General features: G+C 36.1%; 1 protein-coding gene across 1 annotated transcript in view; it reads right to left on the reverse strand.

The window, feature by feature from the left end:
- Positions 1-2,827: 2,827 nt before the first annotated feature.
- Positions 2,828-20,611, reverse strand: part of Diap2 (Death-associated inhibitor of apoptosis 2) — a 31,877-nt gene continuing 14,093 nt past the window's right edge. The window contains exons 3-4 of the mRNA XM_073956414.1: positions 3,090-3,730; positions 2,828-3,031 (exon numbers count right to left, since the gene is read on the reverse strand). Coding sequence (XP_073812515.1) covers positions 2,943-3,031; positions 3,090-3,730 — 730 coding nt within the window. The 3' untranslated portion in view covers positions 2,828-2,942. The remainder of the gene's footprint in view (positions 3,032-3,089; positions 3,731-20,611) is intronic.

Raw genomic sequence — 20,611 nt, forward strand, 5'->3', positions numbered from 1 at the left:
CATCATCTACATCATCCGGAACTGACAGAATTCGCGTTGACCTTCTTCCATGAGTGTTTCGGGTTGTTGCTTCAAGCAAGAGTTCGTCTACATCCTCCTTTATTCGAATAACCTTCGGTATATCGCACTCTTTTTGGCATATATTTTATTTCCATTGGTATAGATGTGGTTATAACTAACAATTTTCAATGTTTTTGAGTAGTTGAAGAGTTCAAGAGATTCCTTTGATAGGAAATCATTAACGTAGATTGATTTCGTATTCTCACTCTCTTTTAATTTATTTTTCGCTTCCATAAGTTTATTTTTAGCCATTTTAGAATTAAACTTCACAATTACAGATTGAGTATTAATTTTTGGGTTTCTCCCTTTCACAAAATATGCTTCATCAATATTTTCCTCTACAATATTTGCTCCAATGCTTTTAGATAGTTCCACGACTGTTTGCACGCAATTTTTATTATCATCGACTATTAATCCGTTTATAATACAGTCTTTCTTGACTCTTTGATCATTTAAAATTTTTACTGTCTCTTTCAGTTGTTTTACTTCAGATTTAAGCTTAACGTTCTCTATTTCAACACTTTCTATTCTTTTCGCGTTGCTATTTATATTTTGCATTAATTCATCAAACTTAGCAGACATAAATTGGACTGAATCTGCCAAGACATCCAACTTTCCTTCCATTCTTTGCAGTTGTTGCATGATGGGCTCACTATTACCATTGCAAACGTGGCATGAATACTTTTCTTTCTTATTTAAAAAAAAAAATTTCAAATTGTTTTTTGTCTAATCTGGTGCATATCGCATGGTACATAGTTAAACACTTGTCACATTCTATAAAGTCCTCCCTTCCTTCTTTTACTTCCAGTTTACAATGTCCACAAATAATATTCTCCGTTTGAACACTTTTACGGCCTCTTGTTGATGGCATTTTCTTTGTATGAGTATTTAAATGAGACAACCCAGCAAGCATTTTTTATCGCCCATTACCCGAAGCAGTCACTCCCAGGCGATAGAAATGCACATCCGCGATCTCGCTTTCTAATTGAAGTAGACACACCGTTCGGGAAGAAATGAACCACGTCCAAGACACTACTTGTAAATGCCGCTTTCGAGACTTCCTAGAAGTACTTTTAGCGATAAAATTGGTTGTGACGAAAAAAAATTATTTATTTTGTTTTTTATGTTTCTTTTTCCATTTTTATTATTCGAATTATTTTTCCAAAGTACCCAAGGTTTTAAAGAACTATTCTTAGTTGAAATTGTCGTCTACATTAATGTTGTAATTTTAAAAATGTGATATTGCCTGGCCTGGGAATCAAACCCATGACGTTAAGAATGCAAAGCAAACATGCTAACCACTGCACCATATAAACATCGTATAGACTAATTTCTTATATTAGTTCAAGGTTGTACACGTCCAAATGAACGTAAACAATCGAAGTATCTGCATTGACCAGAGAATGTGTCTGCCCACGCGATAGTCGTAAGTAGTAGCATTGTTAGTTTAAAAAAGCAATAGTAGAATTTCGATCTCCTTTTCTGACACTAGGTAGTTATTCAAGAAGTTCAAAAAGGGACAGCAATGCAATTGTTATTGTAAAATGATAAAGGATCGCTATTTTCTAGAATAGAAGTTCAGAATGCGATTACTTCTGATAGAGGAAGTGAGAAACTCACTTCCAAATGCCGGCAGGGAAATTAGACGTATATCCGCTGAAGCTACTATTACATACAAATGTTAACTTCCTGTTTACTCTATATCCGAGTTGTTAAAGCATACTTTTAGGATCATATGTTTATATTTTAGAATAATGTGTTAAATCACTCTAATAACTTTTATAAACAAAGTTTAAAGCAATATTCTCTTTTTAGCACTTTTTGTTTATTTTGCATTTGATGTTAAATTGAACGTCAAAAAAATTCTCAGAACACCCTCTCTATTTCTCTCTATTTGTTATATTTTGTTTTATGCTGCCACTATCATGTCATTTCGTTTAATTTCACATAAAATTTTATTGTTTTAATACAAGCTTTTTAAGCAATGACACAAAACACTACACGGTTCTTCAAATAATGCCACTTTCACTTCTGTTGAGTTTAAAAGTTCTTAAAACCTTTGTAAATCGCTTTTTATTCGGAGCTTTTAGCAAACACGTCCGTCTCGTTTCACACTGTATTCAAACTTATACACACGTAATTAGACCCTATGTTTGACAGCTCTTGGTGCCATCAGCTGGGTTGATGCGGGTACCTGTATGATTGTGTCATGATGAACACAAATTACTAACCCACGGTTATAATAAATCGTAGCGCATACAATTCAACGGATTATTAAGGACCAAAACAGGGGCCGAGAAATTTCAGTATTAAGCCATTTCTAACTTTAACAATAGGAAATCTTAACTGTTAACATTTGTCAATAGATAGACCTAAACTCTGTTTTTACTATATCATAACAACATTTTTAGCGATTTTAACGGCTAAAGCTATACCTAATTTATTGGAAACTGCTATGGAATAAAATTATGAGTTACAAATTTTCTTGTAAAAAATCACAACTACTAGATGGCCAATGGAAAAACACCTCAATATAAAGTGCACTCCTCTTCCCACTCTATTCCGTTCTTGATTTATAATTTCAAAGTAGCTTGTGCGTGACCTGTTTCAATATTTAAATGTAGTAAACTTTATTTTAGCCGTTAATAGACGATTTTTAATTGAAAATCGAGTTATCGTCTGCAAATATTTAGTTATTTATATGTATATACGGTGCAAAATCTCCAGGTGTTTGCTTACCTAAATATCAAAGTGGAGTAAAATTAAATTTTGTAGATCCTGTTACAAAAATTTGCAATTTGCAACACATAAAATAATGTAGATTTTTATTATAATTTTGTCAGTAATACAGATTTTAACAACTGATAAAATATACACTTAACTTATGAAAGATATGTTCTCACAAAACCTTTTATGGTTGTGCGACACAATGGACATTGTTCAACACCGGGAGCACATTGAACACACGAAACTGCAAATAGATACATTTTTAGTGGAATTAAATAAAAAAAAAAAACAATCCTACTCACCTAAGTGCCCGCAAGGAAGGTATACTACTGCTACTTCTTCATCTAAACATATTTTACATAGCCGGGCATCCTTTAGTTTGCGGTTTTCTTCTTCTAATGATAATAATTCAGACGTTGGAACATCCTCCGCCTTTGATGGTTGAGATGCCTCAAGCGAAACTTTAATTGCAGTTACATTTGTTTTTGATTCTGTTGATTTTAAACCGTCCCCAGTATTGCTTCCAGAAGAATTTGCCGATAATGTAATATTATTTTGAACATCTGCGGAATTATTTGGTGCAATATCTTCAGCGATTACGTTTGTAATTCCTGTACAGTCGCTCCTACATGTCGTTTCTGCGATAGGGGAGTTCTGTTCTTCGTTATTTTCTGTGCCATCAAACACAGCTTTCAGCAAATCTTCAACAGTTTCATAAGGTCTTCCCGTGTGATTTATCTGGCGCAGTGTCTCGTTCCGTATAACTCCTCCATCTACTCCCATCTCTAGTGCTAAACGGACTGGTGATGTCAACATAGCTTCTTCAATGGTCATTGTAGGTGCAATAATATTCTGTTCCGTGCTCGTTCTTCTTGACATTTCTTGAACATCTTGTATGTACTTAGCACCCTTAACCAGACGTACAAATTGACACATAGGATACCTAAAATGATTGAATTCTACATCAAATTATATTTCATTTACTTGAGTAGCGGTCAAGGCAGATTGAACAGGTAGCCTATTCGTCGAATTGCTACAACAAAAAACCTCTTTCGGTAGTATTCATACTAATACAGACGCTTTGGGTACGCGGACTAGAGCTGGCAAACCATCGATATTCCCAACATTAGATATTTTCGATATAATGTTTTAAAATATCGATCGATATTATCGTTAAGTTGTCCTCGCCATTAATTTTGAGATGAAAATGGCGGAAATGTCAATGATTTTCTTGAAATTTTGCAAAAGTAGTTCACAGAAATGTAAAGGAGAATAAACAACTGATTTTATTTTATAAAAAAAGTGTAAAATAATACATTTTATTTTACCGAAAAATGTGTACATGTGACTACGGACTTACTTTCTTACACACACATAACCGAAAAGCAGCGACATATTTATTTATATCTATCGATATTGAATTTTTAAATAATAATCGATATTATCGATAGTGCCACCGATATTTTGCCACCTCTAACGCGGACGTATTCAAGCATGCCTCTTATGAATATTTTATAAATATTACCGATATGCGTCGATTGTATACAATTTAAAGTTGAATAAATCGAACTTTAAAAGAACGTATTGTTACGGAATTAGATTTAACTAATTAACGTGTAGACGTTGTTTTATTCCCCAGTACGATTTGTACCAAATAAAACAGAGTTTGTTTTAGATTACGTTTCTACAATGCTTTATTTACTTTATTACACTTATTCGGAACCGACTTTAATTACTAAGCACACAGCTTGTATCTAGTTAGCACTCAGCTCTTCTTTAACCGATCTGTTCAGTTCAACGCTTAAAACACAACTAACTCGTCATTGCTAGTTCCACCTGAATTTATCTAAAAATTCCCTCGTTCAAGAATCCTCTAGAACACGTCTGGCAACACCTCGAATCTGTGCATTGAACACACAGACGTACATTCGCACTAAGCGAACAACCAGACTCACATACATCGGCGTAGATCAACACAAGTGGACAAGCACACTAATGACGTAATTACAACAACAAACAAATGCAAGAAATAAAGAAGTAACAAACTAAACAATAATTACATTATGACATTATGACAAAACAAACAAAAGCACATAACGAAAGGTAAAGTGAGAACTAGAATGATGAAGAGAATTCTACATGGTAGTTGTTGTTGCTTAAATAAAGTAACAGCGTAATAATAACTTTACGTTTCAATTCAAATTTTTAAATTAAAGGAAATTAAACTAAATTAACTTAAACCTATACATTCGTAACGGTATAATACGTTTTGTATGGATGTGTGTATTTGGTATTTTTAAAACAAAAGCCCAACAAAACATTAAATGCATCAAATGAAACATTTAAATTTGTTATTACGCGGTTTTTTGTGTTTAAGGCCTCCATTCACTATCTGTCATGCTGTCGGGCCGATGAACCCCTTCGTGTATACGTGTGCATGATTAGTGTGTAGCAAAGCCTTCAGTCAGTACTCGAAATCATGACAATTTCCTTCAAAAATGAATTGATTGTATTTTTAATTAATTTTTAGTTAGAAACGAGCTTAATGACCAATGATTCGAGTGAAAAATGATTTTATATTTTTCTTTGTTCCTTCACAAACCTTATGCGGCCCATACACTGTCGGCATGCAGGACATCATTTGTAATAGTATTATTAAATTTTGAAGCATTTGTCAGTGTATGTTGGAATATTTTTTGCAGGATAGAAATCAAAACTATAACATTGTTCCCATACTTTTTAAGAGTAAAACTCGTAAAAGAGAGAAAGAGAGAAAAATTGTTGTCACACAAAAGCTTTTTCAAAAAGTTCGGGAACGCAAAAATGGAAAACATTTCAAAAAAGCTGGAACAAATTTCAAGTCGGCGTACCAGCCAATCAGACGCCGGCATCCATGTTACTATTTTTTACACGCTCAAATTTGTCGAGTAAAAAGTTTTTAAAGAGAGCGTCATTCAGCGCCATTTTTGTTCAAAGAGAAGTAAACATTTTACAACTTTTTTGTGTACGGGAACGGGTTTTCGGGTAAAATGTGTAAAAGTAGTACAAATTTGAAAAACTTTTTAGTTCTGGAACAAAGCTTATTTTGATTTTGGAAATGAAACCCTTTCAATCCGATGAATTTTGTTTATTTTCGAAGTAATCAAAGAATTATTAATGAAAATAATGAATATTGTTTGTGGGGAAATTAACAATTTTTGAAAACTTCAACTAAAAACAGTGTTTTGGAAGAAAATTTATCATTTCTGAACTGTGGATTGACGGAATGCCACACATTACTCAATCTCACACGTACACAAAACAATGGGTTTATCGGCAGCAGCAGTTTGGCAGTAAATGTATGGGCAGCATTACTATTTTTTTTTTCTGTGCCAAACCTATAGCTCTGCGTGTTGCGTGTGCGTTCAAAAATACAAAAACAAAATAAAAATACATGTATTTCAATTTAAAATACATGTATTTTGTTTTTGTATTTTTGAACGCACACGCAACACGCAGAGCTATAGGTTTGGCCCAAAAAGTGTATATTGACAATTTGAAAATAAAGTCCATTCACCAGACTGATGGGCGGTTTATTTTGAAATCGAAACAGATTTGTGTTTCATCAGTCTTGAAAAACTCATTGCTTTTTGTATTTTTGGCTGGATTTAATTTTGAAAATTAAAGCTATTTTGATTTTCCTTAATCCATAAAATTGCGACACACATTCTCAAATTTAAAAGGTAAATTCAATAATTAATTCAATGGCTGCATATGCAGTTTTATTTAACAGAAACAGACACAACAACATAAGAAATCAAAAGAATGCAAACTGTTGGAAAAATACCAAACACACATCACGGAAGGCAAACCGCAATTACGACCAACCTGTAGGAAATGTCAATAGTGAATCTATACTGACTTACTACTGACATTGTCAACAGTACTACTGACAAACTGTTGACAACTCATGTAATTTCCTATAGACATTTTGTATGAACGTGTCATTCGAAAGTCAGTACTGACATTGGAACTAGTATGTCAGTAGTAAGTCAGTAGTTGCTGAGGAACCATGTTTTGACATTGGAGGTAGTGAGTCAGTATAGACATTGGAGGTAGTAAGTCCACAGAGACATTGGAGGTAGTGAGTCAATAGAGACATTGGAGGTAGTGAGCCAATAGTACATAAAGGGTCGTATGGAGACATTGGTACCAAATTTTTCACTATTAAGTTTTTTGGCCTATTTGGAAGTTTTTATCGATTAAAAAGCTATATAGTGTTCTCAATAAGACAATGAGCTTATACTTTTGTTTAAATAGTATATTTTATTAAAGAAAAACATATAATTATTGCTCTGTTCCAGAACCTGCAAGAAGCTACTATTTTTTACTACAATAACCTTTTTCCTTTATGTTATCGAAAAAAATAGTAGAAATTAGTAAATCGCAATCAAGAAGGAACATTTCATGTAATAGTATCAGAAACTTAATATGAATTCAAGTATCTATTCTAGAAGAATTCCATGTCTATTTTATCGTTAAAATTAGTCAAATGTGTACAAACTAAAAAAAAACATGTTATTTAACCATATCGTTAAATTACATTATGTTAAATTCAACAAAAACATAAATACAACTAAGACTAGACAAAATGCATGCAACAACAAAATGTTTACGAAATTTTGTATAGAAACATTACCCTTAACAGGTTGCAGTTAATTCAAAATCGCAACCAAGGAGGAACATTTCATGTAATGGTATCAGAAACGAAATTTACGAATTCAAGGATCTATTCAAGAATAATTCTATGTCAATTGGATCGGTAAATTCGGTTAAATACGTAAAAATGTATAAAAGAAAAAAATGTTATATCACCATATCGTGATATAACATTATGTTAAATTCAAAAGCCATTCACTGAAGAATGATAGCAAAAAAATGTCTTATCTTGTTGTATTTATGTCTTTGAATTCAAAAGCCATTCACTGATGAATGATAGCAAAAAAATTGTTGTCTCTTGTTATATTTAACCCTGCGTTTACATATGACAAGACAGTTGAGTTCATGTATTGTCAAAAACCCAAAACTTGCCTGTGTGACGTAGGGACGACAACTGCAAAAACAGTAGCAAAATTATGGATGAAAATCATAGATTTCTTTTTGTTTTTCGTTCACATATTTTGTTGTGTTGCCTTCTCAACAACGACTAAACAACTGAGCATAAGGCTTGGCTAACATTTACGAAATCCACTCGATTTCAACTGTCAATTCCATTGCATAAACGTCAAATGAAATCCAATGGATTCCAGATGAGTTTTCATTTGACGTATACGCAAAGGAATTGACAGTTGAAATCGAGTGGATTTCGTAAATGCAAACAAAGCATAAGTGTTCACGTGAGCTGTATTCAACGTTTTCGTAAAGACGCGTGCATGGTTGCTTTAGACCAATGGTGAGTAAAATAGGAAAAGAGAAAATTTAAGGGAGAATTAATATTTCATTTTTCTTGATGTTTCATTACTTATACCCCGTTTATATATAATCGGATTTAACAAACCGACTGGGTTTTAAATGTCAATTTCATTGCTTATATTTCAAACAAATCCTCTTATAGAAGGTTAACCCTGCAAAAAGCTCTAATATAAGCAGCATATTATTTCAATTTTTTTTTTAAACATTAATGTTGTCTGAAATCGTTCAAAATGCAAATGTTTAAAGAATATAAATCAAAAGACATAAATATAACTAGATAGGATATTTCATCAGTGAATGCATAGACTAATCAAAGACATAGAACTGTAAAGATTGGATATAGTGCATAATGCAGTTCAATTTTACTAAACCATAGATGGTGTTTGTGTATAAGAGACAACTAACAGAACACGACGGCAACAAAAACAAGTATAACATAATTTTATGTCACCATATTGGAACATAACATTATTGGCCTGTTCCCGTACTTTATAAAGTGGTAAAAGTTGTAAAAGTCGTAAACGATTTTCATATAAATTTTGTGTACGGGAACGCAAAATGTGTAAAAGTGTTACAAATTGTAAAAACTTGTTAGTTCTGGAACAGAGCAGGTGGCGCTGGAGCTCTAACATAACTCCAGCGCCACCTGCCGATGTATAGTAGCAATGGAAATGTCCCATTTTGTTATATTTTATGTCTTTGGACTAATCAAATATGTAAATACATTAATAGCCCGTTTCCACGGTACGTCGTTCGTTCTCTATTCGTCGTTCGACCCATAACTACGAATAAACTACTTATTTCCCCACACAAAATTCTATGAACGAACGACGATTTTTCTACGTTGTTCGATTAGAAATACTCTCTGAACGACGAATAAGTATGTCCCATCCCACATAGGCTTCAATCAGGAATTTTTTGGCCAAAACCCTATTTTTGAAGTTTCGAAATTTGAATTATTTTTTGCACACAATAATAAAAAACACATCAAGTCATCTGAAAATAATTAGTTTTTGTAAATAACGTAAGTATTCGTTGATTGGCGCAGTACCAAAGTTGACACTTTTTATGTAAAAATAAAACAGACTTTGTGCTGTAAAATATACAATTTTTGTTGTATTGCGTTGCTGCATAAATATACAGAAGTGAGACCAAAGTTATTATGAATCGGGAAGCTGTTAATGAGTACTTTAATAATATTTACAAAAAGAACAATGAAATTTGTGAAATTAGCGTAATAAAATCAATGTTTTTATATATATATTAACAATTATTTTTTACAAATATTTTTTAAATATACTTAAACTGGAACATTGGTGGCGTTTATTTAATTGGGATAGCTGTTACAATTTTGATTTTTCAAAATAGTCTGGCTTAATCCCTTTTGTTGTCTTAATATTTAAAACAACAAGTTTATTAGTGGAGAAGGTTTGGCATTGTTCGCCAAGGGGTAAGGCAAGGAAGACTAGTTTCGATCCACGCCACTGGATCTCATCAGTTCCCTTTGTTTCTTGTTTGTGGATATTCTCCACCGAAGTTATTTTTCAATAACTTCTTCAACAAGGAACTTTTTATACCCAAACATCAATCGTCAGCTCGAAGTATAAACGTAAACAAAGAAAACCCTTCAATGAGAAGTTTTTCTTTGGTAACCTAACACAACTCCGACGAAAGTGTTTACGAAACAAAGCAAACCTTCTTCCACTCGTATGTGTCGTTGATTTTTCAACAATTGCACATACCCAAATGCTGTTTGGTAGCTTATATACCAACAACACACAAAACCGTGCCAGTGTTTCTCAAATAGAACATTGGTGGCGTTTATTTAATTGGGATAGCTGTTACAATTTTGATTTTTCAAAATAGTCTGGCTTAATCCCTTTTGTTGTTTTAATATTTAAAACAACAAGTTTATTAGTGGAGAAGGTTTGGCATTGTTCGCCAAGGGGTAAGGCAAGGAAGACTAGTTTCGATCCACGCCACTGGATCTCATCAGTTCCCTTTGTTTCTTGTTTGTGGATATTCTCCACCGAAGTTATTTTTTCAATAACTTCTTCAACAAGGAACTTTTTATACCCAAACATCAATCGTCAGCTCGAAGTATAAACGTAAACAAAGAAAACCCTTCAATGAGAAGTTTTTCTTTGGTAACCTAACACAACCCCTTGGCGAACAATGCCAAACCTTCTCCACTAATAAACTTGTTGTTTTAAATATTAAAACAACAAAAGGGATTAAGCCAGACTATTTTGAAAAATCAAAATATACTTAAACTTTAAAAAAAATGTCCAAATTTGTCCACCTCCAAATCGAATTTGAAAGATAGCAGGGGGTCTGTACTAATAAATTCAGAATTCAAATCGGGCTCAAATTTGCCACAGTTAAAATAATGTGGATTTTTCTATTTTAAGATGGGAGAATTTTTTGTAAATACCTGTTGTGACTGTACGTAGTATCCAATTGAAATAGAAGGGTAATACCCACATCTATCAACCGATTTTCCTTAAAATTCATATTTAAGGGTTTCAGAGTGTAGAAAACAAGTATGTATAATTTTTTTGAAAATAAGTCCATTTTTTATCATAGCTCCCACATAAAAGTACCGTCCGATTGTAGATATTTTGTGGATTTTAGCGACACTTTATGACCGATTCGGCTGAAATTTGGTATTTTGACCTCTTGGAAGATATGAATCCTTCGTACCAAAAATTATTAACATAGGTCAATGTTTTGGTTTAGACCCCACACAACGGGACCACCCTGTTCAACAAAGTTTGGCAGTTTTTGGTCATTTTGGTCGATAAAACGTAAGAATTGCTGTTTGTACACATTTATTATAAATAATAATTAATTTCAATACAAAATGGACGTTGAAATAGTTTTGGCCAGAAAATTTGGATTTGGGACCATTGTGCATCCCTAACAAATGAGAGAATTTATCGAAAAAAATAATTATGACATGTCTAAATTCAAAATTGAAAAAGTTGTTGAAAACACAAAAATTTTTAGAAAAAAGGAAAAAGATGAATGAAAATAATGAACTAAACATTTTATATAGATGCAGAAGGAAGACGGTTGTGTTTCCTTCTTAATTCCACACACATTTCTTGTCCATTAGTTCAAAATCGCGTAAAAAATCAGAAACAAAAAGGAAACAAATAACTGAAAGTCTGTATACACAAACATTGTTTTGATATGTCTCTCTCTCTTTAATTTTGAAAATAGAAACATATAAAAATATATTGAAAATACAAAATTATTCAGAATTTATGGAAAAAATTAATGAAGTGTGTGTAGTTAAATATAGAAGATACATTTGAAGGAAAGTCTATTGCTTTTCCTATTCATTTAATGTATATTTTGTGTGTTTTCGGTTCAAATTTTCGTGAAAACAAGGAAACAAAAATGAAGGAAATTTTGTTTATGTTCCTGTTTATGTTTATATTCCAGTTTCTGTAAATTACGAATGGTGTCATGGAAACGGGTTAATTCGTGTACGTCGTTCGACAGGCGAACAACGTAATTGAAACACTCGTGTGAACATGACATAAGATTGGAAAACTCAATTGTTAACATTTGCCAATAGATGGAGTTAAACTCTGTTGTTACGATATCATAACAACATTCCGTTAATTAACTACTTAAGTAGTTAACCATTTCATGCGATTTTAACCGCTAAGTTCATACTCAATGAACTGGAAACTGCTATGGAATATAATCCTGAGTCCAAATCGTTGCTTTAATGCAATTTGTATAAACCGAATTGCTCTTTAATTGGGTTTTTAACATTAACATATCCCAGTTGTTAATAAAATGTTTATATGCATTGTTTCATAAACATTTTTGCATTATTCATCTTTTCTAGTCTTTATGTTCTATGTCTTTGCACTAATGAAAGTATAGACAAAGAAATCATCTCATTAAATTTCTCTCATTGAGTGTGAATTAAGTCAGTTGGCTGTTACGACCCCACACGGGTGATAATTTGGACCTTCCGGCAGCTCCTCAGTAACCTCTCAGGGCGATTCTTAACCCATCCAACTAAAACCCAGGGCCTAACATCATATATAATCACACTTTAAAAACACTTAACAAACAATACATTGGATCGATTGATGTCCCCATTGGTGTTTAACCAGACATTTGTATGTGTGTTTACATACAACCATGGCACAATAATACAGGCAGAGGCAAAAACATCTGATCTTCATACCAGTTGTCAAAATGCATTATTATGAATAAAATCACATACAAAATGTAAACAAGCAATTCACAGTAATGCATTATTGTGAACAATGTTGACGTTTTGCATGATTTGATTTAACACTTTTTTATTCCACCATGACACAACCATTTACCAGCGTGATCATTCACATTAGTGCTGTTTTTGGTTAAAAAAACCAAAACAAATATATTCTGACCAGAATTAATTTAGTTCTTCTGTTTTTTGGTGGATTTTAGATGCATTGGTCTGTGTTTGTCTTCTGTGCCGTCTTCCTGGACTGAACCAGCGAAGGGTCGCTCCTGAAAAACGCCTCCGCCTCAATGCCATGAATGTCAGTGTAATCACTTTAGGGTAATGGATTTTTAAGAGTGGTATTATAATCGACTAATTTTCCCTCCCGCAACAAAACCCCGGCTATTACGAGCCTGCGCAGGAAGAACCGGTGTGCGGAGGGTTTGTTCTGCTCGGGTAGATATTCGCTATCGTGATTATGTTTGCTGCGAGATACAACGTGGGGAACTCCCACACCCTCAGGTCTCATCAACCGGGCATAAACACTTATTTTAGGGAAGTATCGTATGATTATGACAAATATTGTGATCATTTACTTTGGATGTATATTCTTTTCCAGACCCCTTTGTGATTTAACGGCCCGAGTTTTATTGGCTTTGACTGCTTTTGGTTCATAATGTTCTCAGGGTCTGGTGGTAAATTCCTATTTATCTTCTTAGAACTATTGACATATAGGACATGCACCAAATAATTAATTGTATAATTAAACCAAATAATTAAATAATTACCTATCCTATACTGCACATAGTTACTAATACTAATATCATAGTCGTTTTCGTTTGCCATAAAACAGCCTATCACAGTCGCTTATCACCTCACCTAGTTTCGGCGAAAAACTTCCTGTCCAGGCATAAATCTTATCACCCTGACTCTTTGATTATACCTTTTAGCGCTATTTTCATACGCATTATGCATATTCTGTTTAATTTTTTCACGAATTAGTTGTAAACGATCATTCTTGTTAACATTGAGGATCTCGTGATCAGTTAAAGATCTTAGTTTCTTAGCCAAGGCGTAATCGGTTCATTTCAAGAACATGTGATAGCCGAATAAGGCAAAGAAAAGTGTTACTCCGGTTGCCGAATGTACCGCCGTTCGTAATGAGCATTCAATCTCTGTTAAGTAGAGATCCCAATCCCTATGATCTTTTCCATATAGGCCCGAATCGCCGCCATTCTGAGGCGTTCGATTGGGGTGAGTAGGGGGCTGTTTGGGTGACGTAGGGGATGGAAGATACCAAGCAACGGTCCTGACCGGTTTTAACATGGCAAAGCCCAGGATTTATCTTGGACCCTCTTTCATTCCAAGTGGACACTGACCTCCCCGTGGTGTCACCTGGGGAACTGCCTTTAACACCCGTTAAAGGTAGTGAGCTAACATGTGCCGCTCGTTCACCCATAAGAACGTTAAAAACTTGGGTTTGGGCGTCGGGTTAGTAACCCTCCCCTAGAAAAACAGCCTACTATGAAAAAACGAAAGAAAGAAAAGGAAAAACAAACCCTCTAAAGTTGACGAACCCCGCAAACATTTTAAGGACCATGATCTGCGAATCTGCACCTGGAATGTTCGCACTCTCTATAGAGAAGGTGCAGTCTTCGCATTGGCAGACGTACCTGAAAAGTACAAGGCCGATATTACTGCCATATAGGAAATACGATGGATTGGGAAAGGCGTCACAACAACACCTAAAGGTGACGCACTGTATTATAACTGCCATGACGTAAAGCATGAGTTTGGTTGCGGATTTGTAGTTAGTCGGAGACTAAAACATCTGGTATCCAGCTTCACCCCAGTGAATGAAAGACTTGCTGCAATTCGAATAAAAGCTAAATATTTCAACATCAGCTTTATTTGCGCTCATGCTCCCACTGAAGAAAAGGACGAACAGACCAAAGATATATTTTACGAACGCTTAGAAGAAACATATGACCGTTGCCCTGCCCATGATATTAAAATCATTCTAGGTGATTTTAATGCCAAAATTGGAAAGGAGAATATCTTTGGCCCAACAGTCGGGAAATTCAGTCTCCACAGTGAAACATCTGACAATGGTATGAGGCTGGTAGACTTTGCAGCTGGAAAAAAAATGGTAGTTAGCAGTACCAGATTTAATCATCTCGATATTCATAAGGGCACCTGGCTGTCTCCAGATCAGAAAACAAGAAACCAAATTGATCATGTTGTGATAGATGGAAGACATTCATCGAGCGTGTTGGATGTACGATCGTTTCGAGGCGCAAATATTGATTCGGACCACTACCTTGTTGCAGCAAAGGTACGCACCCGCTTAAACGTAGCAAACAAAGTACGAACAGACACAACACGAAAGTTAGACATCGGTAAGCTGCAATCACAACAGATAGCCACAGCATATTCCACTCAACTAGCCCAATCGCTTAATCAAAGCACTCCTCATCCCGATAACATATCAGCGCAATGGCAAAGCATTGCCCACTCCATGCAAACAGTCGCAAAATCCATACTAGGATACCAGAGACCTCCACCAAGGAATCCATGGATACATGGTATGATGAGGAGTGTCGTGCTGCCACCGAAGAGAAAAATGCGGCATATAGGGCTACTTTACAATCCGTAGCAACGCGTAGCGCACGAGAGAGATACAGGGAGAAAAGGAGAGAGGAGAAACGTCTTTTCCGCAGGAAAAAGAGAGAGATGGAAAAGCGGGAGTGTGAAAAAATCGAGATGTACAGGAGCCAGAATGAAGTCCGAAAATTCTACCAAAGAGTCAAGCATCAAACTGATGGCTTTGGTACAGGCACATCCTCCTGTAGAGACCAGCAAGGTAATTTGGTAACTGATACAGATAGTGTACTCAGGATATGGAAAGAACATTTTTCAAATCTGTTGGTATCCAATAGCAGCGAAGACGACGAAGATACCATAGTCCCAATCCCAGAAGATGGTATTGAATGTATACCGCCCAGCCAAGATGAGGTAAAGACAGCAATAAATCGGCTGAAGAATAATAAGGCAGCAGGGGCCGATGGCTTACCAGCCGAGCTGTTCAAAACCGGAGGCGACACGCTGATAAGGTGTATTCATCAGCTAGTTAGCACCATCTGGCAGGAAGAACGAGTACCCGACGATTGGAACCTGAGTATCCTGTGCCCCGTCCACAAGAAGGGAGATAAGACTGTATGCTCTAACTATAGGGGCATAAGTCTACTCCCTATTGCCTACAAGATCGTGTCAGGGATATTGTGCGAACGACTAAAGCCTATGGTCAACGAGATAATTGGACCATTCCAATGCGGCTTTAGACTTGGCAAGTCCACCATTGACCAGATATGTACCCTGCGGCAAATCCTGGAGAAGACCCCAGAGATGCAGATCGACACCTACCACCTTTTTGTCGATTATTAAGCAGCCTTCGACAGCCCGTTGCGTTCAAAGGTATTCCAAGCCATGTCTGAATTTGGTATCCCCGCAAAGCTCATCCGGTTTTGTAAAATGACTTTAACTGACACGAGGTCTTCAGTTAAAATAGGAAAGAACCTCTCCGAAGAGTTTGGTACCAAAAGAGGTTTCAGACAAGGAGACAGCCTTTCGTGTGACCTCTTCAACATCCTGCTAGAAAAGGTTATACGAGAGGCAAACGTCAAAAGAAGTAGCACAATCTACACCAATAGTCACATGTTACTTGCTTATGCTGATGATATAGACATCATGGGCCGATCAGTAAAAGAAGTAACTGATACCTTTATAAAGGTCGAAGGAGAATCTGCTAAAGTGGGTCTGGCGGTAAACGGTGAGAAGACCAAGTTGATGGTGTCGACGCGCAATGCATCCATTGAGCTCGGACCGACTGTGGATGTTGGTTCCTATAATATTGAGGTAGTTAAAGACTTCGTCTACCTCGGCACTGCCATAAACACAACAAACAACATCAGTTGTGAAATAAGAAGAAGAATTGTATTGGCCAACAGATGCTACTATGGTCTAAGTAAGCAATTTAAAAACAAAGCCACATCTCGTCAAACAAAAATAACACTATACAAAACGCTGATACTACCCGTGCTAATGTATGGCTCCGAAGCATGGGTACTTGCGCAAGCAGATAAGGCAGTGCTTGGTGTGTTTGAGAGAAGAATTCTTCGAAAGATCTACGGACCAATCTGCGTTGACGGTGAATATCGACGTCGCATGAACCACGAGCTGTATCTGCTATACAACGACATCAATATAGTTAAACGTATAGAGATGCAGCGATTGCATTGGCTAGGCCATATCATAAGAATGAGCGATGATGAACCCGCTAAAAAGGCGTATGAATACATGCCACATGGCGGTGCACGCAGAATTGGCAGGCCAAGGAATAGATGGCGCAAACAAGTGGACGATGAGATGAAAAGGCGCGGTATTCCAGAGTGCGAAGCAACAAATAGAGAGGAATGGAGATCTCTTCTTAGTTCGGCCTATAGAAGAAATTTTCTGTAATGGGCCAGCTAAGTAAGTAAGTAAGGGGGCTGTTTGTACGTGTTTTATTTGGTACGCTGCAATTAAATCTTTAAATTGTTTGGAGATAAATTTTGCCCCATTATCACTATGAATGGTTCCTGGCACGCCGAACTTTCTAAATATCTCTTTCACAATAAATTTGACTACGTTACTTGCTGTCGCTTCTTTCATGGACTTAAAAAATACGAACTTCGAAAAGTGATCAACTACTATGAAAATATAAGCGTTGCAACTTTTCGAACGTGGGTATGTCCCCAAAAAATCAATACATATAAAGCTTTTGGAAAGGACGCTCTGTTTTGACTTCGTTTCCTACGGTGGTTTGGGTATTGTAATTCGCGGTTTTGGTCTCTGTACATGTCGGGCATTTACCCACATATTGACGCACTTGTGACGTCATATTGGGCCAATAATATTTCTCTCTTAAGCGACCAAGTCGTTTTGCTATCCCACCGTGGGCTGAGGTGGGCACATCGTGTGCCTTTTGTAAAAAACCGTGAGTTAAAGATTCCGGAACCCACAATCTCCATTCATATTCCCCAAACTCACCGACATTATTCGATCTCATTCTCTTGTATACTAGACCTTCGTGAACCTTAAGATCCGGTAGCCTCTCTTTCTTCATAACTATCCTTTTGGAAATCACTCATATCGAAGTCGAGACCTTGAGTCATCTCAAGTTCATCAATCGTTGGGAGCCTCGACAAGGTGTCTGCCACTACATTCCCAGCAAAATTTGACGGAAGGGGTTCTTTGCGATGACGTGATTTCATGTCATCTTTTGCATTGGTTCAAAGGAAGTCGTGAAAGATCCGATCTTTTCATTAGGATTTGAACCAATGCCAAGGAAGTCGTGAAAGATCCGATCTTTTCATCAGCATTTGTACCCATTCCATCGATCCAATAGAGATGATGTTTTTGTTTTTATTTACACACCTGTTTATTTTCATTTTGGTATGTTCCAGTACTGCAAAAATCTACTAATTTTTACTATTTTTTCCGATAACATAAAGGAAAAATTGTTATCGTAGTAAAAATAAGTAGATTCTTGCAGTTTCTGGAACAGATCAAAGTTGTTAGAACTGTCGTCGTGATGTTGTCTCACATTGCCTGCATATCAAACAACTAAAACTTCTAAACAATTGGTATTATATGAAGTCCCAACCATCGAGCTAAAAATAGAATCGGACTGCACACATTGCTATTTTAAAAGTTCCCTTGTCTGTTCTAAATCCGACATAGAATGAAATCAATCAAATCTCGCTTCTTGGAATTTGGAAAAAAAGTCCGAAACGAAAAGGAACAAGAATCTGAAAATAAAGAAGAAATTACTTTTGGAAAGAAACAATTAAAAATAAATTAATTAAGCATAAATGGTATTTTCCATAAAAAGTCTCTCCTCCCCGTTCGTTACATTTTGTTCTTAGAGATCCCTAAAGCAAGCCGGGTTGTAGATCCCTACATATTTCCGTCACTAAACAAAAGAGTATAAATTACCAAAATGTTGTTATAAAATAACAAAATTATAAAATAAAAGTAATTTACGAAATAAAAATACTTAAAGGAGTGCATTTGGAGTCAATGTTGAAATCTGAACTGGTGATGGGAAGATAATTGAAAAAACCTTTTGTAAGATGAAAGAATATCAGTTGCGGAGAACGGAGGAAGTAATCTTTTGCGTTGCAGCGGTGGTGATTACATTGCAATTTTGGATGTAAACTTTTGAAAAACTAAACTGATAAATTAATTGTAGCTATTTCATGAATTCGTTTGAATTAATAAAGAGTTTTGTTTTTCATGAAAACCATATTTCAATACAGCATTTCCATTTTCCAAACAAGACAAGAAAATTTCATGCCAAGGGATTGGTGAAAATGACATGCCAAAGCATTGGTTAAAATGACATGTCAAAGCATGGGTGAAAATGACGTGTCAAAGCATTGGTGAAAATGACATGTCAAATCATTGGTGGAAATGACAAGCCAAAGCATTGGTGGAAATGACATGTCAACGCATTGGTTAAAATGACATGCTTAGGATCCAGAAAAGAACGTCATCTTTTGGGGTCCACGCTCATATAAAATTCATCGATGAAGATGCTAAAAAGATGACATGCTAGATCACTTGCACCCATGATTGAATGTCATCTTTGGCATCGAACATTTTGCTGGGTTGTCTTTCCCCTTCCTAGGCTCTATCTCGAAGCGGTAATGCTGTAACTGAAGTGACCAACGGGCGAGACGACCGCTTAAGTCTTTCAAGTTCATTAACCATTGGAGGCTAACACGGTATGTTGTGACAGTAAAGTCCATTAATTCGACATAAGGTCGGAACTTCTTCACTGCCATAGCAGCAGCTAGACACTCCTTTTCTGTTATACTGTAATTTTTTTGACTCGAGTTTAACTTCTGGGGGTAAAAAGCGATCGGTTGCTCGTCTCCGTGGTCACTCAGCTGGAACAGTACGGCCCCGATACCGTATTCCGAGGCATCACACTGAATGTAGAACCTTATTAATGCTCTTTTCAAATTGTTAAAGGCTGTAATGGCGTCTTTGCTCATAGTGAATTTTTTGTTTTTTTTCAACATGTCCGTCAGCGGGGCAGAGATTGTCGCGAAGTCTCGGATGAACCGACGGCCTTCAACATTCCTCCCCCGATGATAAACCCCAGGTACTTAAGCTCTTGGAAGCAGAATTGTGACTTCTTAAGTCCAATGTTTAAATTCGCCTTTTTGAGGCATTGTGCAAATTCCTTTAACAGTTCCATATGCTGTTCAAAGTCGCTTGAAATGACCAAGAGGTCATCGAGATAGACGAAGACGCTTTCCTTCAACCTGCTGGGGACGACCTTGTCCATTAGCCGGCACAATCTTTGCGCAGCATTGCATAAGCCAAAGGGCATTACGCGAAACTGGTACAAAGGTCGTCCCGGTACAGTAAAGGCCGTGTACTTCGTACTGTCTTCATCTAACTCGATTTGCCAGAAGGCAAATATCAAGTCGACACTACTTATAAAAACCGTTTCATCAATCCTACTGAGTATTCCGCCGATGTTCTGGCATCGAGGCAGAAGCGATTCTTCCCGGGCTTCTTCACCACGGTGGTTCGGCTGCTCCAGGGACTCTCGCTTTCTTCTATAAACTTAAGTTGGAGCATCTTATCAACCTCTTCGTAAGTAATTGCTTGGACAGCAGGCGACATAGTATAATGTCTATCCTTCACCGGCTCTGCCCCTTCTATCAACTTGTTATGGTATGTTTTTCGAGCTTGGTTCTTCCTAGACCTTTCTCTTCAAATGCATCGAATTCTTTAATGACGGAGAGGTCATGTGGTTTGAGCCGATGTTCATTACCAGACTATGTGAATTCCTCAGTAACTTTCTCTATATCTAATTCCCCAATTTGTAATACCACTGGGACTAAGCCAAACTCTCGCCAAAAATCTATTCCTAGATACAACATTTGCTCCAAATCTGGACATAAATAGATGGTCATACATCTTCGTTTTCGATCGAATTCTATCTCACATTCTATCTTTCCCAAAACCCTAAAACTACGACCACTTGCTGTCGTGATGTTATGGAAAACTGGTATAATG

The sequence above is a fragment of the Musca autumnalis genome, unplaced genomic scaffold, assembly GCF_047663935.1.
Source record: "Musca autumnalis isolate F117 unplaced genomic scaffold, ASM4766393v1 scaffold_5, whole genome shotgun sequence".
NCBI classification, from domain to species: domain Eukaryota; kingdom Metazoa; phylum Arthropoda; class Insecta; order Diptera; family Muscidae; genus Musca; species Musca autumnalis.